The sequence below is a fragment of the Peromyscus maniculatus genome, chromosome 8, assembly GCF_049852395.1.
Source record: "Peromyscus maniculatus bairdii isolate BWxNUB_F1_BW_parent chromosome 8, HU_Pman_BW_mat_3.1, whole genome shotgun sequence".
NCBI classification, from domain to species: Eukaryota; Metazoa; Chordata; class Mammalia; order Rodentia; family Cricetidae; genus Peromyscus; species Peromyscus maniculatus.
In genome coordinates this window covers 45628835-45652631 of record NC_134859.1, presented here as the reverse complement: position 1 = coordinate 45652631, position 23797 = coordinate 45628835, and the positions used below count along the sequence as shown (strand labels likewise).

Sequence of the window (23797 nt, the reverse complement as noted above, 5' to 3'; positions counted from 1 at the left end):
GTGTGAACATTGGTTTTCCACTTGCTGTTGAAGATGATTTGGCTTGCTTGTCTTAGTCAGGGTTTCTATTGCTGCCATGAAACACTATGATGAAAAAGCACCTTGGGGAGGACAGGGTTTATCTGGCTTACACTTCCATACCACTGTTCATCATCAAAGAAAGTCAGGACAGGAACTCAAGCAGGGCAGGACCCTGGAGGCAGGAGCTCATGCAGAGGCCATGGAGGGGTGCTGCTTACTGGCTTGCTCCTCATGGCTTGCTCAGCCTGCTTTCTTATGGAACCCAGGACCACCAGCCCAGGGATGGCACCACCCACAATGGGCTGGGCCCTCCCTGGGCCCTCTCCCATCGATCACTAATTAAGAAAGTGCCTATCTACAACCAGATCTTCTGGAGGTATTTTCTTAATTGAGGTTCTCTCCTCTCAGATGACTTTAGCTTGTGTCATAAAACTATCCAGCGCACTTGGGCTGTGGTGTAAACGATGGTGTGAACAGGGACATACCAACCGCTCTTCTGCCCCAAATCTCATTTAACTTTTGGTTCTATACCCAGAAGAAAATCGCTGAATCACGCGCAGTTATCACACCATTGACTTCTAGAAGAATCTCCTTTTTTTTTTTTTTTAAATGTTCTTAATAACAGCATACAAGGATTTCTATTTCTCTGTATCTGTCAATCTTTATTATTTTCTACTTTTCTTTGTTGTGGGTGAAGGGTGCTGTTGATAGCCTAATGGTTGGCACCAGCTGGTAGCTCACTGTGGATGTTTGTTTATGTATTTGGTTGTGGAGACAGCCCCTCACATTGCCAGCTTGGTCCCTTCCTTCCCCAGCTGTGGTCTTCCCTGACACTCTGTGTCCCGCCTCTGTGTGAGAGGCGGTGGCTGTGGTACAGTGAGTGTGTCTGCTTTCTCGCCTCCTCTCCAGGTTGGACGAGGGAGTGCCTCCAGGAGTGGAGCTCCTACACCCGCCTGGCCATCCCCAGTATGTTCATGGTGTGCATCGAGTGGTGGACCTTCGAGATTGGGACCTTCCTTGCAGGTCTGTCCACACCCAGGGGAGCCTGCACACAGCCTGGGCAGTTACAGTCCAGAGCTTCCCCAGAAACGGAAGCTCTGCTTCTATCTCCGGTGTCTTGTGGGGTCCTCTAGGGGCTTGCAATGCAGGCGCGAACCCTCAGCCAGCTGTCAGCACACACAGAGGCAGGGCTTTCCCTCTGTTACACCCTGTGGTTTGTGAACAGGGAAAGGGAGGCTCATTCATGGAATGGGAACCCAGGTGTCTTGACTATCTGTCCACCTTGCTAGCTTGGCCAGGCTTCCAGAGGAGTGTGGCTCCATGCCAGCTGTGACCTGTGCTTCTGCTGGAGCTGTAATTAGCCTGCTCTTATTTCTGGAAATGTTCATAGTCAGACAGTAATGGCGATGTTCTGTGGACATGCTTCAGTTGTCCCCAAAGCTGTACACGCTGTCCTGCCTCCCTTCTCCCCGTGTGACTCCGGAGACACCTGCAACCCCAGGAACCTCACCTTACCCTACAAAACTTACAAGAAGAGATGGCTAGGATTTTTGCATCTGGCCTATTCTTGACTTCTTTTCAACGAAAATACGGGCCAGAAGCTGGGGACATAGTACAATTGCATTTTGTAACATGCACGCACGAATGCACGCACGCACGCACGCATGCACCCCTATATACAAATACATATGTGTTCTAGTTCCGTAAAGAACGGCTCCTCTGGTCCACTATTTGACTTGTATTGTCTGAGTTGCTGTTTCAGGCCTTGTTAATGTGACAGAGCTGGGAGCCCAGGCTGTCATCTACGAACTGGCGTCTGTTGCCTACATGGTAAGAACATGAGTGACACTCTGCTCTTTCTCTGTGTAAATCCTCCGGGCCATTGTCACCACATTTACAGTGGTGGGGGGGAGGGAGGGAGGGAGACTTGGGTCCTGATCGTCTCTTTTCCCTTTGTGTGGCATGGGCTCCTCACCTAACTTTTCTGTGTTCCACTTTTTTGGTTAAGAAGGGGAGGGAAATGTAGCCATGTAGCTGCGCACTGCAAGCGAGGACTGAATGAGACCCTGCGCGTCAAGCAGCAGGTTGCCTGGTGTATTCAGTTAACCAGTGCGGAGTTATTGTTGGGACTTGGATGTGAATGTGAGGGATCAGCTCCTGTCCTCCTATGGCCTGTGGCCGGGTCAGGAGACAGAGACAAAGGAAAACCTGAGTGTCTCAGGATCTCACCTGTGTAATGATGAGCGAATAAAAAGCAAAACAGGGTCCGAGATGCATAAAAGCAGAGATGGATGTCTTTTAAACAGGGTAGTCAGGAGTGTTTTTCTGCTCCCTGGGTTAAGCTGAGCCTCATAGGATGAGAGCAGCTAGCCTGGGGAGCCCAGGGTTGGCAGCCGACTGTGGAACCTAGGCTCTGTGTTGGGGTACTACTTGGTGCTGCTGGGGGAGGGTGGAGCCGCTGGCAGGCCCATTTGCTCCCAGGGAGCAGAGGTGTGTGGGCCTGGGGAGGCAGGAGGAGGCTGCTGGAGTCACTCAGGGGAGGAATTAGGAGGGTGCCAGGAGGAGGGACGCAGATGGACAGAGTGTGAGGAAGCAGAGTGGCTACAGAATACAAAACGGGAAGCAGGCTCAGTACAGCAAGCTGGCTTGGACAGCTGCCGGATGGTGCCTGTTATCTTTTGATGCTTTTCAAATGTTGCAGCCCCATGCTGACACAAGATACTCTGGTTGCCTCTTGTTTTCAAACAGTTTATGAGCCATTTTGTATACCTTTTAAAAAAAATCATAAAAGTGAGTGCAGGAATGTAGTGCAGTTGAGAATACTTATCACAGCCAAAGCCCTGGAATCAACTGTCAGCTTCAGACAAAGTGAGTGTGGTGGCACACACTTGTAACATCAGCACCCAGGAGGGAGAAGCAGGAAGATGAGGAGTTCAAGATCATCCTCAGCTATATAGTGAGTTCGAGGCCAGTATGGGCTACACGAGACCTCATCTCAACAAGTAAATAAATAAAAATGAAAAAAAAAAAAAAAAAGAATTGGCTCATCATGTTGGAAAAGAGACTCTGAAGAGGAGGCCGGGTCCACAGAGGTAGGAGTGGAAGGAATCCCGACCACAGGCGCAGGAGGAAGCAGGCCAGGAGGAGTGTGGAGAGGGAGCCAGGAGCGAAGGGGGGCAGCGGAGGAGGTGAGGTCAGTGTGGCCCTGGGTCACTGCAGACCTCTGGAGTGAGGGACCCGGATCAAAGGACTGACTGCAGGAAGGGCAAGAGGAGAGACGACTGAGGGACAAGCTGCCTGAAGCTCGGCTGTCATGGCGACTGTGTGGGGTGAGGAGGCCCCTGGTTTTGTTTCTGCTTTGAAACGGGGTAATGGAGTTGTGTGGCCCAACAGTGGGAACCTGCTAATCCTCTTTCATGTTTAGGGTTCTGTTTTCCCACCTGTTAAGTCACGGACTCCTAGGTTTTTATATTATTGTTATTATTTATTGTTGTTGTTTTCATTATTTTGAAGCAGGGCCTTGCCATCTTTCCAGGCTGGTCTTGAATTCTTGAGTTTAAGTGACCCTCCTGCCTCAATGTCCCGAGTAGCTGGGACTACAGGTATATGCCATCATGTGATTTTTTTTTTCTTTTCATTGTGGTAAACGCATCTAACATAAATTCACCTTCTTTGCCACTTACAGTTTATAGTTTGCTAATGTTGTTAACATTCAGCATTATACAGCCGTTTCCAGAACTTGTCATCTTGCAGAATGAAGTCTGTATCCCTTACATCCTCTCTTCCCATCATCCATCTCATCTCTGGCTCCTGCGACCATCATCCACTTCCTGTTCTGTCACAGCACACACATACACATGCACACACACACACACACACACACACAATTAGACATGGAGAAACAGTAATTCTTTATGGTTCTTACGGTAAATAAGTCCTCCAGGTGAGCCTGTTACAGATTGAATCTGAGGCATTTGCTTCTCAACAAAAACCCAGAGAGTTACTGGAAACAGACAGGCCCAAAGGAGACAGAGGAGAGTTCATGTCCCAAGAGCTTTCAAGGGGAACATGCAAGGGCTGTGCCCAGGCACAACCTGGCATCCTAGACTTGCCTGGCTCTTCCTTCACTGGCCATTGAAAACAACCTTCATCACATGGGGTGGAGTGGGTAGAAAAACTAGGGAACCCATGAACACCAAGACTTCTGGGGCCTATAAATCTAGAGAGAGTTTTTGCAGTAAGTACCTTAAACATTGACATGTAGGGTTTTTGTTTGTTTGTTTGTTTCGAGACAGGGTTTCTCTGTGTAGTTTTGGTACCTGTCCTGGATCTTGCTCTGTAGACCTGGCTGGCCTCGAACTCACAGAGATCCACCTGGCTCTGCCTCCCGAGTGCTGGGATTAAGGACGTGTGCCACTACCGCCTGGCTGGGTTTTTGTTTTTTGACAGCTCTTGCTGTGTATCCATGATTGGTCTTGAACTCAAAATCTTCCTGTCTCAGCCTCTCCAGTGCTGGGATTATAGATGTGTCACATCATGTCTGGAACTAAGAGTTTAGAGTGTAGCGGTGGGGGGGGGAGGTGAAGTGGGGTGGGTGCCTTGGCAACTCAGTGAGACCCTGACTCAAAATAAAGTCAACAGAGGGCTGGGAACGTAGCCTGAAGGTGGAGTACCTGCTGGCATGCACAGACCTCAGAGTTCACGGTCTAAGTTTCTCTCCCTGCAACCATGTCCTGTTCTTACCAAGAAAAAGGTTCTCACCTTTGATAACTGGATGTTGTACGTCATAATTGTCCTTTCACATTTTAGGGCTATCTGAAAAAACTGATGGTAACAATATGCCTTTTATAAATATGTACAGATTCAAGTTGGTGATTCTTAAATCACACAAAGAAATACAGTCCCAGTAATGACCCAACTCTTCCATGGGGCAGTGGCACAACACATAAAGTCAGGCATGTGGCATGCACTTGTAATCCCCAAGGCAGGGAGGTAGGGACAGGAATATTCCTGGAGCCCCAGGTTCCAGTGACCCCTGAAACAAGGTGGGCAGCAGACGAGGAACAGCATCTGAGGCTGACCTCTGGCTTCCACCCGTGTGCATGCACAGACAACCCACCCACCCCACTAAATAAAAAACAGTGTGTGCACAGACAACCCACCCACCCCACTAAATAAACAGTAATTTCTTTGTCACTCTGCTTATCATCTGTCAACGGCTGCTTTTAGTTTCTGAGAACTAGTCTCCTCATTCCACCCCTTCTTCATGGTGGTACAGCATCTTCAGCTATCACCGAGGACACTGAACCAAACCTTTAACGCTCTTTTCTGTTCCCTGAGCTATCTGCTGTGTTTCTGCTGAGATCAGGTGGCCTTTTCTTACTGTCGCCCCTTTGTGGAGGATGCGTGCTCAGCTTTCCTCAGAACTCGGGTGATGTATGACTGGTCCATGTATGCTTATGGGTGGATGAATACATTGATTATGTCCTCTGGAATTTTTACCTTTCTTTATTCTATACATCTTTCTTCCTTTCTTCCTCCATGGCTAGTTGTGTGTGTGTGTGTGTGTGTGTGTGTGACTGGCTGGCTGGCCCCTGGCGTCCTCCTCTCCTCCTTTTCTCCCTCCTAGCTCTTCTCTCTTGAGCCTAGGGTTCTCCTGCTATTTATTCTCTCTGCCTGGCAGCCCACCATTTCTCTTCCTGCCTAGCTATGGGCCATTCAGCTCTTTATTGGACCAATCAGGTGTTCTAGGCAGGCAAAGTAACACAGCTTTGCAGGTTCAACAAATGCAACATAAAAGAATGCAGCACATCTTTGCATCATTAGATATTCCACAGCATAAATGAATGTTAAACTAACATTCCACAGCACTGTGGTTGCTCACAGTTTCTCCCTGTGTGTGATGCTGGAACCTGTTGTCCTGGTCCAAGGCTGGGTACGCTTGCTTGGTGTTACTGAGATACACAGGGGCACGCTCGACTGGCTCAGTGTTAGTGAGGTGTGCAAATACACGCTCTACTAGTCTAGTGTTAGTGAGGTGTGCAGGTGCACACCCTGCTAGCTCAGTGTTAGTGAGGTGTGCAGGTGCACACCCTACTAGTTCAGTGTTAGGTGTGCAGGTGCACACTCTACTAGTTCAGTGTTAGTGAGGTGTTCAGGTGCACACTCTACTAGTCTAGTGTTAGTGAGATGTGCAGGTGCACACTACTAGTCTAGTATTAGTGTGGTGTGCAGTTGCACGCTCTACTAGTTGTATTTAGGTGGAGGAGGGAGCTACATGAGCTGGATATTCATCTGTTTCTTAAAATATCCAATATGTATTTATAAACATTTTATTCCACTTAGCCTGAGGCTTGTTTTTTATTTTTATTTGTAAATTTCACCCTGTGTTAGCACAAATCACTTGTACAAGATAATGTGTTTCCTTGTGAACTCTTCATGTTGCTCATTTGTCTCCAACTAAAAGATGGTTATGCAGACTTGGGCACAAATCCTACATATTCCTGTGCAGCCAGGCCTATTTTAAAAAGTATGTGTGTGTGTGTCCGTGTGTGTCCGTGTGTGTGTGTGTGTGTGTGTGTGTGTGTGTGTGTGTGTGTGTGTCCTATGTGTGCATGTGTGCAGGTGCAGACACATGAAGGCTAGGGAGAATGTCAGGTGTCCCACTCTTTCACTCTCTATCTTGAGCCAGGGCCTCCCCCCAAACCTGGGGCCAAGCTGGTGGCCCGTGGCCAGCAAGCTGCAGCGACCCTCCTGTCCCTTTCCCTGCCCTACATTGCTGGGGTTCCGGGCTTGCACGGTCATGACTGGCTTTTCACATGGGTGCCGGGGATTTGAACTCACCTGCTAAGCCATCTCCCCGACTCCATTTTCAAGTTAGTAATCTGAAAAATTAATATATAACTCTACCAACTCAAGTTAATTTTCAACATGATAAGAAACTAGACAGCTGCCAGGAGACGGTGCTTCCAGTAGAGATGAGACGCGAGAGCTGGCGTGTAAATCATCAAAGCAGACGCAGCCCAAACGAAAGCTGTCTGTGTAGCCAGGGCTGCCCACAGAGTAGAAGGGCAGCGTCAGGCCGTGAGGTGATCATTTAGGATTCAGAGATGACGCCGGAAGTTCGCTGATGGTCTGTTTAAGAAGCACAGAAACAGCCAGGAAGTGGCGCACGCCTTTAATCCTGGCATTCGGGGGGCAGAGGCAGGCGGATCTCTGTGAGTTCGAGGACAGTCTGGGAAACAGAGAGAGGTTCAGGACAGTCAGGGCTACACAGAGAACCCCTGTCTCAAACAAGAACAGCAAAAAAACATGAAGAAGAGGAAGAGGAGGAAGAAGAGCACAGAAACAGAGCTTGGGGTTTCTATAACCAAGAATTAAAAAATCAAACTTTGGTACTTGAAGTTGAAGGGAGTCTGGTTGCTGTGATAGACTACCCCAACAAGAGCAGCCTAAGGGAGAAAGAATGAATTTGGCTACAGTTTTTGTTTCGGGGTACAGTCCATCATGACAGAGAAGTCCCAAGGGCAGGAGCTAAAGGCAGCCGGTCATACTACAGTTGAGATGTATACAGTGATGAACACGTGTGCTCAACTTCTCCTTCCCTCCTTCTCTCCCACCCTCCCTCCTCCCCTCCTTTCTTCCCTCCGTTCATTTACTTTTGAGACAGGTCTTATGTTGCCTGCACTGGCCTGGAACTCACTCTGTAGCCCAGGCTGGCCTCCAACTCACAGAGATCTGCCTGCCTCTGCCTCCCGAGTGCTGGGCTTAAAGGCGTGCGCCACCACACTCAGCCAAAACTTTCTCCTTTTACACAGTCCGGGGACCCAGTCTAAGGAATGGTGCCACCCACGGCAGATAGATCTTTTCCCCACAGACATGCTCAGAGTCTGGTTTCCCAGGTTGCTCTAGATCATCACGTTGACAGTTCTGTTTGTCTATCCCACTCTCAGGAAGTTAGAGAGTTCGCTTTCACCAGCCTTCACTGAGTCCTGCAGTAAAAGTTCTAGGTGGTTTTCACGTAGTTCCTTCAACTTTTAGAAATTATTTACCTATTGTATATAGATAAATATACCTTAAATCTGACCTTGTAGGTTGTATTTTAAACTAAGTTGTGATAGTGTTTGTGTGTTTACTAGTAAAGGAAGTCTTCCTACCCCACACTGACCCCACCCCTACCCCCACCGAATCCAGCTCTGCTCTGGCTTGCTTGGATTAAGGCTCTATGGGGTGCACTGTACCACTTACTAGTGAAGAAATCGGGTTTCAAGGTGGTTGAGCCATCTGTTTCTAGTCACACGGATCGGTTGTAGTAAGAACTTTCTAGAACCTAGATTGCAAAGTCTGTCTGAAGTCTCCACATGGTTGGATGCTACTGCTTTAACATTCAGGTTTCTATGATTGCTCACCCCCAGGTGCCCTTTGGCTTTGGTGTGGCTGCCAGTGTCCGAGTGGGCAATGCCCTGGGGGCAGGGAATGCTGAGCAGGCCCGATGTTCCTGTACCACGGTTCTTCTGTGTGCTGGTGAGCAATATCTGTGGCGTCCATACTGAATTTAGTGTATTGTCTGAGCTGAATATCTGAGATGGGTAAATTTGTTAAGCAGCAAAGCTTATTTCTCACAGCTTTTAGGGCTGATCAAGCCCTGGATCTAGGTACCACAGGTCTGGTTATCTGGTGAAGTCAGCTCTCAGCTTCCAAGATCTGCTTCATGTTGGATTGTCTTGAAGGGAAGAGCCATGTGAACTCTTGTGATGGAAGAGAAGGAAGTGGAAAAGGTCCCCAGTCAGGCCCTTTTAGAACATACACACACACACACACACACACACACACACACACACACACACACACACACACGCTGTGGATATTGCTCTATATAAATAAAACACTGATGGCCAATGACCTGTCAGGAAGTAGGTTGCCAGGCAGGAAGTAGGTGGGACAAGGAGAGAGGAAAATTCTGGGAAGCGGAAGGCTGAGGGGCGAGACACTGCAGCCACCGCCAGGAGAAGCAGCATGTAAAGACTCTGGTAAGCCACCAGCCACGTGGCAAGGTATAGATTTATAAAAATGGGTTAATTTAAGATAAAAGAACAGTTAGCAAGAAGCCTGCCACGGCCATACAGTTTATAAGTGATATAAGTGTCTGAGTGATTATTTTATACGTGGATTGTGGGACTGCGGGGCTTGGGGAAACTGGAGAGAAGCCCTCCAGCAACACACACACACACACACACACACACACACACACACACACACACACACACACACACACACACACACACACCCGCATGCCTAGCAGCACCGCCCTGGTGATCCAGTCACTCCCCTTCTACGTTGGGAGTGAAATTTCACCCTGAGTACCAGAGGGACAAAAACATTCAAAATGTAATCCTCATGTTCCCGAGGGTCCTACTCTGAGGAACAGACTCCCTTAGAAGGAACCTAAGACAGCAGATCTTAGTTGGCTTTTTCTTATAGAGTAAAAAAGAATTACTATTTACACTGTAGCGCTGATTTTGTGACATGGTTTCACCACATTGCCCAGGCTGGTTCTGAATGCCCAGGTCACAAATTTAAGCAATCCTTCTGCCTCAACTTCCCACATAGCTGGGTCTGCAGGTGCATGTCCTTGCACCCAGCTGCATCCTTACATTTCTCAGATGACTCATGCAAATCTCCCATGAGAAGCTTTGTCACATTCAGGAGAACTGTTGCTTCCTGTGACTCCTTCTGTATTTCCCAGGTGTCTGTGCGCTCCTGGTGGGAATTCTGCTGGCGGCCTTGAAGGACGTGGTTGGCTACATATTCACCAATGACAAGTAGGTGGACGTCCAGAAACTGTCTTTGCTCTTAGGATTTCTTCACTGCATTCTTCTGGTTATGAGGGGGCATTGCCCTTCACTTCACAGGAAGGCTTGTAGCACAGCCAGGAAGGAGAGGCGGGCACAGATGAGAAGTAAGGGTGAACGATGCCAGCCCGTGCAAATCACTCCCCTCTTCCAGTACCCACGCCATTCATCAGACCTGAGTGCAGCTTTGCTCTGAGAAACGGAAGAAAGCATATGGGCTAGTCTCACCCCCTGACAGGCACCTTACAGGAAGGACAGCACACCTTATAGGGATGGTGGCCATCCCCCCATTTGAGGTCGTGTTTGCAAAAGTCATAGACTCAATCTTATACTTTTATTGTGTTTTCTGTAACAATAATTACATAATTATTTATGTATAAGAAATTGTCTGTTGAGTAAAACAAACCATTATCAGCCTGGCCTGGTGGAATAGACCTGTAATTGCCGTTATTCAGGAAGCAGGGACAGGGAGATCACAAGTTCAAGGCCAGCTTGCCTTGTACAACTTAATGAGACTCTGTCTCAAGATAAATATCTTTTTAAAAGAAGAAAAATCCTTTATAGTGTCAGAAACTATAAATTAATAAAATTTGAATTAGTATGGTTTTATCATATACTTAAAATGTAATGTTTGCACTAAATTGCTATGCTTGTGATTTAAAAAACATTAGTGTGCGTGCACGGACATGCACACATTCTCATAAATGTACATGCCATAATATGTGTGGGGAGGTCAGCAGGCAACTGATGGGTGTTGATTCCCCTTCTACCATGTGAATCCTGGGGATGGAACTCAGGTCATCAGGCTTAGCCGAAAGCACCTTTGTCCACAGAGCCATCTTACTGACCCAGATGTGTCACTGACTGCTGTCCTCCTCCCGAACAGGGACATAATTTCCCTTGTGAGTCAAGTGATGCCCATCTTCGCTCCATTTCACCTATTTGATGCGCTTGCGGTAAGCATTCAGTGATTTCACTCTGATACGTGTGGAAAACGTTCCCAGCCTATTCATCTCAAAGTTGCATGTCTGTGATTTAATGTCTGCGTGTCCGTCAAGGGTCCTTGCCTGGCTCTCATCTGAGTGTCTAGAGTGATGTGTTGGCCAAACGGCATGGTGACTGCCGGATATGTCCAGGCAGGTTGGGTGGAGGTGGGCTAACTCTGACCACTAGAGGGTCTCTCCTGGGCTGGTCTTCTGTGGACCTGCGGATGTTTAAAGACCCTCTGGCTACATCCCGGAGCCATCCCTGGAGGTTTATTCTTAGTATGAACAACTGCTGTTTGTGGTGTGACTTAAGGTCATTGTTGTCCGACTCGTCTTACTATTGGCTTCCTCCCCACAGGGCACCTGTGGCGGGGTCCTGAGAGGTACCGGAAAACAAAAGATAGGCGCTATCCTGAACGCCATTGGTTACTACGGGTTTGGTTTTCCTATCGGAGTATCTCTGATGTTTGCTGCTAAACTTGGGATAATAGGTATGTGTCTGCTTCCTTAGCGACCCACCTGATCTCACTGGTGTAGTAAAATCAGTCACCTGAGGGCTAAAGCAGCTGACTGGAAACTTGTTCTGTGGACAGGGAGGCGTTCCTGCACGCAGCCTGCTGCCGCAGGAGTGAGAGGACGCTCCCAGTGTTTCTCCACTGAAGGGCATGATGGATTCGGAGCTGCAGTGCGCACATGTGCCTGTGGCTTTAAATCATGTTTAAGAAGTGTCTGTGGCGGGCTGGTGAGGTGATTCATTGGTAGAAGCACTTGCCATGAGCTCATGACCTTGTTCAGTCCCCTGTTCAGTCCACTGTGAAAGGAGAGAACTAACTCCTGGAAGTTGACATCTGACATCATGGCACATGTGCCCACGCTCTCACATGTACATCGTAACCCATATCCACCACACATGGTCACATACGCACACAATCATATATACTATACATATATATGTACACAGTCATATACATACACAACCATACATGCACAATTACACACAAGCATAATTACATACACACATAATCATACATATACAATCATACATGCACACAATCATACACCACTGTTTGAACATAATCATAAGCATACAACCATACATACACAATTATATATACACATAATCACACACAATTATGCACACATAATCATACACAATTACACATATACAAATAATAAATTAAAATGTAAAAGAATTGACTGTGGAATCTGTTTTATGGAATGCTTTTAACAAAAATGTCTAAGGATTTGCCAAATGCTGTTTTGGTGCCTGTGGAAACAATTCTGTAATTTTTAGCCTTAGGTCAAATAAGAAGCTGGGGGATACTGTCTCCCTTATAACCATCCTGATTATGATGTACTAATTGAACTGCTAGACTTTTAAGTTACTATTTATATGGATTTTAAAATTCACTGTAGTTTTCTTTTTTGTATATTTTTGTTGGGTGTGCATGCTTGAGCCCAAGGCCTTGCAAGAGCTAGGCGAGCATTCTGCTCCTGAGACGCAGCCTCAGCCCTTGCCAGAGCATACTATTAATAGCATTACTTATATACAATGCTTACTTCATAAAATAAGTTTTGTATTCCCCAATGCAAGTTAAATAAGATTTATCTATTTTTGTAAGCATTTTGTGGAATTCTCCCATGAAGCTATTTTAACCTCGGATTTTTAAAGAAGTTTATGCACCTGAGAGCAGTCAGTTTCTGTTTGGACTTTTTATTGTGTCAGCATGAATAAACCACATAATTATTAGAAATGTTTTATTGAGGTTCAAAATGTTTAGAATTGTGCAAAGTAGTTTTAAAGTTGTATATGTGTTTTATGTATTCATTCACGGTTTTATTTTCTATACATTTTTTTAGTAGCAATGAATTTTATTTCACATTTAAAATAGTGCAGGTGGATCTGGGGATGCCTACCATGCATGATGCACTGGGCTACATCCTTAGAACTGTTTTTTAAAGTCTAATTAGAGAGATGCATGACTGCCCCAATATGTGTGGAAATCATTCTTCCCATTCTGTCGAACCAGCACATTTTTTATCATGTAACAAATTTTACTTTGTCCCATTTCTTTGCAAAACTCGAAATTACAGCTGGCAGAGGAGGTGCACTGCGTGCAGCCTCTGCACCGCCTCTCCGGGAGGGGGCGTTTGAAGGCTCCTGTCTCTGCGCCGCCTCTCCGGGAGGGGGCGTTTGAAAGGCTCCTGTCTCTGCACCGCCTCTCCGGGAGGGGGCGTTTGAAAGGCTCCTGTTTATAAACCGTGGAGTGAGGAGCACTCAACACATATGCACCAATCACATGATCCTGAACCTTGCTTTAGGATCAGTTCCTAGAAATGGAATCTCGACATCTAAGGATTTACACTGTCATCCCATCTACATCTCAGCTGTAAGGATCTCCCCAGCCTCCGCCTAATGTCTTCGCAGGAGTAAATGTGAAAATCAATGTCAGCAATGGCTGATGAATGAATCGGGAGGCTATGTCCCAACTGACAGCACATTCCAACTCTGCGCAGCTTGCTCTGCGGTGACTGTTGACACGGAAGTGGTGACTTTCAAGTGATTAAAAATAGTTTCTTCCGGGGCTGGAGAGGTGGCCCAGAGGTTAAGAGCAGTTGCTGTCCTGACAGAGGACCCTGGTCTGGCTCCCAGCACCCATGTGGCAGCTCACAACCAGCTGTATATAACTCCAGTTCTAGAGGGATTTAGCACCCTCTTCTGTCTTCTCCAGGCACTGCACATACATGGTGCAGTTACATACAGACAAAACACTGATATACATAAAATAAAATAAAAATCTTTAAGAAAGAGTTTCTTCTCATACATATTCTCTTATAGAGCTCTCTTGGGGTCTTAGACAGTCTTAGAATGGGAGCTGTAGACGGTTGTGAATTATCATATGGGTGCTAGGAACCAAACCTGAGTCCTCTGCCAGAGCGGGAGTGCTCTTAACCCCTGAGCCACCTCTGTGTTCCCAGCTCTCCATATTTTTCATGTAACAGTTAGAGGAATGTCTTCCAAGCAAAGTACTTCTTTCCTCCCTCCCTTCCCCCCTTCCCCCTTCCTATCCTCCTTCCTTCCTTCCTTCCTTCCTTCCTTCCTTCCTTCCTTTCCTCCTCCTCCTCTTCCTCTTCCTCCTCCTCTCCCTCCTCCTCAACACTCTCACTCTGTATTCCAGACTGGCTTGGAACTCACTTGGAATCCTGGGCTAGCCTTGAACCATTATCTTCCTGCTTCAGCCTCTTGAATGCTGGGATTGCAGGCATGAGCCACCATGCCTGGCTTCAAATAAAATTTAAAATTACCAGATCTCAATCTGGGCAGTAGTGGTGGTGCACGCCTTTAATCCCAGCACTCAGGAAGCAGAGACAGGCGGATCTCTGTGAGTTCGAGGCCAGCCTGGTCTACAGAGCAAGTTCCAGGATAGGCTCCAAATCTACACAGAGAAACCCTGTCTTGGAAAAAACAAACAAACAAAAAACAAAACAAAACAAAAAACCCAGATCTCACATCCATCCAGGCATATACCAGTCTGAAACCCTTTCGTGGGTCCTGATTACCATGGATAAACAGGAACCCTGGGCTTTTCTGTGGCTTACATGTCCTCCGTGGCCTTCTCCAACACTGTCACTTCCTACCTGGCCTCTCTGCTCAAGGGGCTCCCAAGCTGGCATCTCCCTGTAGCATGCTCCTCCAGCTTTAGTCTGTACTGCAGGCCTGGACCTTCCCTAGGCTGGTTCGGGTCTCCACCTCAGAAGACACCCGGCCACTCACCCGGACTGCACTGCGGGTCATCATTAACGACCAGAGAGTGCCTGCCACACACCCACCACTTTTTAAATTTCCAGTTTGTTTCTTTGCTCATCATCCGTCTTTCGGCGTCTCTAATAGCTCGGTGACAGACTTCAGTCTTCTCTGCTTCATGTTTATCTAAAATTTTTGAGAAGTTAATTTAACTGAAAGTTTGCTCCACTGAGTATGAGTTATCAAGGGAGGATTTTAATGATCATGGGAACGGAATTGATGGCCCTGATGTTCATTTTGCGCCCACAGGCCTCTGGTCCGGACTGGTAGTCTGTGTTTTCTCCCAGGCCCTCTCATATTTAATCTACATCATGAGGACAGACTGGAATAGAGTTACAGAGCAGGTAACAGATTCCGTGTCATTTTAAATCATATCAACACTGGATCCCATGGTTGACAAGGCATTGGATCCCATGGCTGACAAGGCACTTGATCCCATGGTTGACAAGGCACTGGATCCCATGGCTGACAAGGCACTGGATCCCATGGTTGACAAGGCACTGGATCCCATGGCTAAAAAGGCACTGGATCCCATGGCTAAAAAGGCACTGGATCCCATGGCTGACAAGGCACTGGATCCCATGGCTGACAAGGCACTTGATCTCATGGCTGACAAGGCATCTTTCTTGGTAAAATGATAAATAAAATCCCACCAGTTTCGAGACAGACAACGTATCATGAACCACACTGACTATGTGGGAAGCTGAAGAGAGACAGAAAGACAGATCCTCTTAGCCAGGAAAGGAAACAGAAATTGGCCTCAATATATTTTTGTTTTTCTATAAATAGAGTTAGAAAAAATAGTTTCCTGTTTATACCGATTAGCTCTTTTTTTTTTTTTTTTTTGTTTTTGTTTTTCGAGACAGGGTTTCTCTGCGTAGCTTTGCGCCTTTCCTGGAGCTCACTTGGTAGCCCAGGCTGGCCTCGAACTCACAGAGATCCGCCTGGCTCTGCCTCCCGAGTGCTGGGATTAAAGGCGTGCGCCACCACCGCCCGGCTCCGATTAGCTCTTTTTAAAGCTTCATTTAAACTTTTTATTGATCATATTTGTGATTTGTGGGACATGTGGGCAGGGGTGGTGACCCATGTGAGTGTGTGAGCAGAGACTGTGCTCATCTCACTGTGGTGAGGCCTGATGTAAGACAGGTGGGTGGCCAGGAGGAAGAACCCTTAATAAGGAGGGAGGAGGGGGGCTGGTTCAGGGATTCTGGCTGTCACCCTTTAGATTTCTGAGCCCTTTGGCTTTGCCTAATGGTCATGTTTTGTGTGTTTCTTAAGTTCATGATGATTTGTTGAGGGAATAGAATATACCGACTGTTGACCTGGGGACTGGAGAGATGGATGGCTCAGTAAAGAGAACTGACTGTTCTTCGAGACAAAATCCCTCTTTGGCTCCCAGCACCCACAAGGCAGCTGGCAACTGCCTGTAACTCCAGTTCCAGGGCATCTAATGCCCTCTTCTGGCCTCCATGGAAACTGCATGACATGGCCCACAGACATGCAAGCAAAAACACCCATACACGTAATTGGAAAGAAAGTGATATTGACTTGGTCAGCAAACTAGCTTTTAGATGGTGATGTCACTTACCTTTAGATTGGTCCTGTTATTCATATCCGGAGACACTAAAGACATAAGTGCAAACATGTTAACCCCTCAGCTTTTCTGTTACTGCTGCCAGTGGGGCCCTGGGAGACCAGCCATTTTCTGGTGCTGTCCCGTGACATTTTCATGACCAAGAAAGGCTGCTGCTGATATTACAGCCTTTCAGCACCAGCTTTAAATCGAAGCTTTAACAGAGAGCCGCAGCTCGACTTGATTTCTACCTCATTTACTCATGTAGCCTTGTTTTTAGGCACAAGTTCGAGCTGGGCTGAAAAGCAACAAGGAGACGATACCCATGCCAGCAGGTAATGGTCCACTCTCTTTATCGTTCTATTTCTGCTTTTATAAAGTCTGGAGCTCAGCTGTCCAGAGAGGGTGAGTTTATGAGCTCCTGCTCTCGTGACAATAACATCTCTCTCCGCCATAATTTGCCAGGCCAACTCGGAACGCTCCTGTTAAATGTTTCTTATGTCATTTCACGTACACTAACTGATAACTGAGGATCATTTTTTTTTAATACCACGTTGACAAAATGAATGTTCCACCGCTGTCTTCAAACAGATCTGCCCGTCTTGGAAAGAGAAGTTGTTGATGGAGTGATTTTGCCTGATATCATCAGACCGGAGAGCCAGGCTGGCCAGCTGGTAGTAGAGGAAAGCAGCCAGCGTGCGGTGCCCACCGTCGGGGAGGTCCTGACGGGGAGACAGCTGATCATCTATCGTGGGATGGCTCTGACTCTTTCTGTTGCTGTCCTCATAGCGGGGATTGTGGTGCGGGTTCTCAGTGACCGTGGCTAAGATGGGGTGCTCACCAGCCTGTGGACTGGTGATAATTGTGTGCCATGTCCTGAACATGGACATGAGCTTTGTTAGTGGAACAGAAGCTTCTCTTAACTGTGGGTAGCAACGCTGCCAGTGAGCGTCTTGGTTACACTGAGACCCCACCCCACTGTACTGCAGGTCAAGAAAGATGCAGTGTGCTTGCCTAGTGTGAGCAAGGCCCTGTGTGTTGTTCAGCACTAAGATGTGTATGTGTGTGTGTGTGGGGGGGGATGAACAAATGGATGAATGGCTATCCAAATTTGGGGGTGTGCTGGGGATAGAATCCACAAGCCTCAGCACATGCTGGGCAAGTGTTCTACCACTGAGCACTCCCAAGCCCCCAGAAGCTCCGCTTTTAAGAATGCCTTTCACTTTATCATGGTTTCCAAATGCGTCAGTTTGATTTTTCCCTACTGTAAATGTGCTTTTACTCTTCCATGCATCCTCTGCTGCTGGATCCTCACAGTGAGTGAATATCAGGTACTTCTTCTACCTCTGTCTATGTATTGTGCCACAGAAGCACTTATAAAATAAATACCTAAGATCTAAAATACGTGCTGTGACTATTTGGGGCTATGATGTTATTATAAATGGTAACTTTTGGGTGTTACTTTTAAACACATATTTATACTAATTAGAAAAGATATGGATTCTGTTGCTGTTGTTCCTTGACTCCACAATGCTTTGGTTTGGTTTCACTTTCCAGGAAGGACGTTTTTATTGCTTAATCTAGAAAATCTGGTCAAATCTATGATAATTTTTAAAAAGTATATACTAAAATAACAAAAGAATACCAGGCATTCCCCAACACAAAGCTCCTGTTGCCCATAGTGGAGAACAAAGCTCTGCAGTGTTAGTTAGCATCCATGACTATACCATAAACCAGGTGTGATCAGTAGATACAGAGAAAACGTTTAATGTGTTTTGGAAGCTTCATCCTGTGGTCAGCTGCCTGTGTTGTCTGGGGGAGCCTGTGATGGAGCGGGAGAGGCTCCCTTCACGACCTGGAGTCAAAGAAAAAGAAAGAGGCTGGGCTCTCACTATCCCATTCATGGCTAAGCTTCCAATGGCTGGACGTCCTCCCGCTAGGCCCCGCCTCTTAAAGGTCCCACAGCCTCCCACTGGCGCTGCACTGGGGACTAAGCACACGGTCCTCAGCGAACACTTTGCTTATTTGATTCGCTGTCTTGAGGATGAGAAGACAGCCTAGGCTCATCAACTCTCTGAAAAGCTGATGTAGAAACCCATAATAAATACTGAGCTTATAAGGAGAAAAACTTAGAGCCTCAAAGACACAGTAGAACATATTATAACTGCATCACAGAATAGGACGCTATAGGATAAGGTATTTTGAGGTGAATTTAGACCACGTCAAATGCACCGTTTGTAAGTGTGGGCCTCAGCGGCATTCAGACCCAGAGTGAGGTCATAACTCTCGCCTAGTTGCAAAGCATTTCATCAGCCCCCAATGAAACCCCTGCTTATCAAGTTGGCATTCAAGTCTTTCTCCCAGCTCCAAGCAAACACTAACCTGTTTTCTGTGTCTGGATTTACCTCTGAGGTTTTGAAGGACCACATCTGACCCTTTGAGTCTGCTTCTTCAGCTTGAGATTTATGGTTTATCCCCAGAGCCACACCCATCTGGACCTTCCTCCTTTTCCTGGCTGAGTGATAGATACATCTAGGCTGCTTCCCTCTCAACTGGTGTGAGTAGCGCTGGTGTGATCATTCATGTACACACCTGTCCCACTCCTTTTGAATATGTACTGGGGAGTGGAATTGGTGAGTTATACTTGGGTTCTGTAAGTTTTAGGGGAACTGCAGCGGGATAGATAGGGGAAACTATGGGGACGTGGGAAAGAAAAGGGCCGACTCTCCAGAGCTGGCCAGTGGAGAACCCCGGCATGCACTGTGAATGCTGTCAATGTAGAGATAGCATTCTTTTCACATTTAGCTATCAACATGGCAATGAATCTGGCTTGTAGACAGAATGCATATGATCATTTTTCTCCTAAATCGACAGTTCTCAACTGTAGCAGGAATCTTAAAAGTTCTTATTAATAAAATCAAACCCAGAGCCAAATGCTGGGAGAGACAGAACAAGCCATAGCTATCTCACCTTGCCGGATCCTCAGCTGGTCTTGTTTCCTCAGACTGGAGGCCTCATCCAGAATGGGTCTCAGCTGAATTGCTGCTCAAAAGCCTGAAGCTTAACCAGCTAAATGCTTAACCAGCCAAATGCTTAACCAGGCTAAATGCTTCTAGTTTCTGGTCCTCACGCCTTATATACCTTTCTGCTTTCTACCACCACTCCCTGGGATTAAAGGCTCGATTTCTGGGATTAAAGGCGTGATGAGTCGCCATGCCTGGCTGTATCCTAGAACACATGGATTTCTGCCTCTGGAATGCTAGGATTAAAGGCATGTGCTACCACTGCCTATCCTTTATGTTTAATATTGTGGCTGTTCTGTCTCTGACCCCAGATAAGTTTATTAGCATGCACAGTATTTGGGGGAATACAATACCACATTTCCTCTCTTTTTGTCTAAAATTTTAAAAAGCTTATAACTAATACAAGAAAAATTATATCCAGTAAGTATATACAATATACACAGTCAAATTATATTGATGGTGTCTAGTCCATTAACATTTGACAGATTCAGATAAAAACTCCATTATATATATTAACAATGTCCAGTCCAGAAACATCTGATAAACTCAGACCAAAAAATTTTTATTACTTATCTTATTTAAAACAAGTAGTTCCTTTTTAAAAGTAGATTCCATAATCTCCCTTTTTATCTGATCATATCCATATTCTCTCTTTTTTCTTTTCATAATACATTCAGTAGTCTACCTTTTGTCATTTTTATATCTTCCTCTTTTTCTTCAGTGTAGATTCAGTGATCTACCTATTTATCCTATTATTTCTCTATCTTTTTTCTCAGAGTAGATTCAATGATCTATCTCGTATCTTATTCTCTTTTTCTTTTTGCTTTCTAGGGGTGAAGATATCTTTAGGGAATCTTGAAAAGAAAATTTTTGGGTTAATTGTCAAGTCCTGTAACATTTGTCCAGTCTCTGCATAAAAGGAAAGTTCAGGGCTTGTCATAAGTCTTTGCTTGAGTAGTCTGTCAGGCTGGATCATCTCAGCTAGTCATCTCAAAATTGTCCTGACCAGTTTGTAGTTCAAAGTCAATTTTTCCATGGTATTAATCAGCTTAATGGCTTTATCATAGTCCATGTGGAATCATCTTTGTGGGGTCCCATCATCCTTTTGAAGATTTCAAAGTTGCTGTTAAGTGTGGTCATGGTTCCCTGCAGACTTTGTGTGTGTGTGTGTGTGTGTGTGTGTGTGTGTGTGTGTGTGTGTGTGTGTGCGCGCGCGCCTCCTCTGTGGTTTGGAGCAATCACAGTCTGACAAATGTCTGTCTGTCTCTCGGAACCATGAACCTTCTTCCCTAGAAAGGAAAATCTTCACAGCAATTTCTCTCCACCATTTCTCTTGCCAAACTTTTCCAAACTGACCTTTTCTGATGCTTTCTTGTAACTCGATGGTCCTGGCAATTCTTCTCTGAACAAGCAGCAGTAAGCCCTTCGTCCCAGGTAGCAGCATCACCGCAGACACCAACACGATGAGAAGGAGCCAGCAATTTGGAGCAGCAGCCTCTGCCTCCATGGTCCCTCTGCCACCGTTTGTGCCTGGGCCCTGGCTGAAGCTTCTCCTTAGCAAGCCTCCTAGGCTGCCCTCAAACTCGGGATCCTCCTGCCTCTGCCTCCTTCAGCAAATCCAACCCGCGTGCACCACCACAACTGGCTGAGTGTAGCTTGGGCCTCAGCTGGGGCTCACAAGGCCACAGGCAAGCAGCTTTTTCATGAATCCGTACCACGAACGTTGGGCGCCACATGTAGCAGGAATCTTAAAAGCTCTCACCAGTTCCTTTTTAAAAGTGTTTTTCTTTGAGTCACAACCCTTTTGGGGTTGCATATGATAACCTGCATTTCAGATATTTACATTACAATTCATAACAGTAGCAAAATTACAGTTATGAAGTCTCAGTGAAAATAATTTTATGGTTGGTGACCTCATCCCCAGAGGTCAGTTTTGGTAGTGCCTCCTTCACACAAGGCCCCACTCAGCCTCCAGCTTTTCCAAGACCAGCCATGGCTTCACTTAACTCTGCACGTGTCTTCTCTCAGACCTCTCCTCCTCCTCCTTCCTCCATCCCTTCCCTCATCTCCATCCACAGAGCTTTCCCTAACCACTCCCTCCCTAGCTAGACAACCTCTCATCACCACTCACTTACATAGGGAGCTCAGAGAACACGTACCTGCAATCCCCTCCCCTTCAAGAGGTGGCTGATAAAGACCTCAGGACCATCCTTCTCCCCACATCTCTCCAATCCTATATAGAATCCAAAAGAACTCTTCCACCTACCCCAGAGATCCCAAAGGGTTCACTGTGGCTTTGGCCTAGGCTGGTAAGACGTGTGTCATTCTTGACCACCTGCTGCATGCACCAGGAAAAGTTCCATGACTGTTCTTCGAAGTCTTACATTGAAGAACACTCCTGGGCAAATGAGATTCAGTCTCGAAATGCAAATACAGCCTAGTCAGGCTCCGCTGCTGCCCCTCTAGGGAAACCCATTGATCACATCAGCCTACCCAAGTAGAGAAAGAAGGAGGAAGGATTCATTGAGGCCATAGGGGTGTCTGTCTAGAGGCAATGAAAAAGGCCATTACTAGGGCCAGGCAGTGATGGCACATGCCTTTAATCCCAGCACTCGGGAGGCAGAGCCAGGTGGATCTCTGTGAGTTTGAGGCCAGCCTGGTCTACAGAGTGAGATCTAGGAAAGACACAAAGCTACACAGAGAAACCCTGTCTCGAAAAACCAAAAAAAAAAGAAAAAAAGAAAAAGGCCATTACCAAATGTACTAACTAATAATTATAGGTAACAATGCAGGGAGCTTCCACACACCCTGCCTACTTTCAATGTAGGCTAGCTGAGATGACACACAAGTAAGTTAATCTAAACCTTGAGAGTCCAGAGGGGCAAGTCATCCTGACTATATACATTTTATATGTTTGGCCTCTCTAGATATCATACAAAAAACTTCAAACACTGGGCCAGGGATCCCAGACTGCCTTTCTTACTTTATTAGACATTGTCTTTAAGATCTTTAGTAACTGTTAGGGGACTCTGGGGGCCAAAAGCGCCAAAATGGGGGAAGAAAGGAGTAATGGATGCCCTGGCCATATATGTCCACTGGTGCAGTAGGAGCACAGAGGTCATAGGAATAACCAACCACTTATCTTTTACTGGATTGAAAGCCCACTCCACAAGATAGAACTCATATCTGAAGCTGTCAATGAGGCCACAGATTTGTGGCTAGATAGGTCATGGGCCAGAAGGAGAAAGCCTACTACTATTACTGCTAAATGAACATAGTTAATAACATAATTCCTAATGACTTGCTAACTATTCCTATAGATTTAGACATCACTCACCCCTCACCAGAAAGGCTTCTTCGTGTAGTGTATGACAATTAACACAGAGACCCACAGCTGCTCAATGTGCAAATTATATGGGACTTCCGGTGGCTAAGCCCTAAATGGGACGTCCTTCTCCTAAGGTTCAGGAATCTGTAAAATAGAGGGAGCAGAACTATTGTCAGAGCCAGAGGTGGATAACTTCAAGTAAACGGTGTTTTCTAGACCCAAAGGACAGATGCAGGTATGAACACACAGTGTCTGTGAAAGCATGCCCAAGCTCAAGGCAGACAAAATCCTGGGTTGGAGGAGGAGAGGCGGGCACGAAGTTCCACCTCAAGTGAGGAGCTATTGGCATTTGGTTGCTGCTGGGAGAAGGGAAGGCATCTTTCCTCCGTGGAGTGGCATCTGCCATATGGAGCACACTCCAGGGCAGGCCTCACACCAGGAGTAGTTGACCAACAGCAGCGGGGCTTGAAGGGAAGGGGGGCGAGAGGTCGGGTCGTGAGAACATGGATGGGTAGGGAGGTAAGAGAGCATCTGTGAAGAGTTGGGTGTGTGTGTGTGAATATGATCAAAATACACTGTATGAAATTCTCAAGGAATTGATAAAACCATTATTTTATTTCATTTTTTAAAAAGAGGCAGGTGCAATTAATAGCTGTAGCAAAAAAAAAAAAAAAAAAAAAAATTGTCCTGTTCCTGCCATCTCAGGAGAGCCTAGAGCTCCCCCTAGTGATCGCCAGGGCTCATCTAATGGAACAACCCCAGCCTCCCAGCCTCTGCTCCAAGGACTCTTGTTCCATGGTCAGTTAGGACATTTCAGCCAGGAGCATCCAAGACCACCTGACTAAAAGCCCTCCCCCAAGGGTCTTGTCCAATCTGCAAAGCAGAGGCCCACCGGGAGCAAGAATGCGCCCTTTTTGTGAGGGCAGGTGTTCCCCCCTACCCTCCTTGTGAGGGCAGGCACCACCTTGCAGGGCAAGGTTAGGCACAGGCATAACCCCCTTGTGAGGTCAGCCTTTATCCAAGGACCTCAGGCTCAAGTCAAACTGAAAATGAACTCGTGCCCCGAACTCTTTGTATCTGGGCTCTGAGGATTCTAATGAGGACCTTGAGAGCTGACGGGGTTCTGAGGCTGCACAAGCTCCTGTATCTCTGGACCCTCTTGAGATTCCAGAGGCTCTTGTGGTATCCATGACACTAAGGCTCCTGTTCT

The 23797-nt window shown here is 46.6% G+C and overlaps 1 protein-coding gene across 1 annotated transcript in view; it reads left to right on the top strand.

Annotated features, from left to right (window-relative positions):
* The window catches only part of LOC102908404 (multidrug and toxin extrusion protein 2), a 45341-nt gene extending 27703 nt beyond the window's left edge, over positions 1-17638 (top strand). The window contains exons 9-17 of the mRNA XM_006973580.4: positions 931-1044; positions 1784-1851; positions 8436-8544; positions 9767-9842; positions 10759-10828; positions 11217-11349; positions 14913-15007; positions 16517-16571; positions 16828-17638. Coding sequence (XP_006973642.1) covers positions 931-1044; positions 1784-1851; positions 8436-8544; positions 9767-9842; positions 10759-10828; positions 11217-11349; positions 14913-15007; positions 16517-16571; positions 16828-17063 — 956 coding nt within the window. The 3' untranslated portion in view covers positions 17064-17638. The remainder of the gene's footprint in view (positions 1-930; positions 1045-1783; positions 1852-8435; positions 8545-9766; positions 9843-10758; positions 10829-11216; positions 11350-14912; positions 15008-16516; positions 16572-16827) is intronic.
* The last annotated feature ends 6159 nt before the right edge of the window (positions 17639-23797 follow it).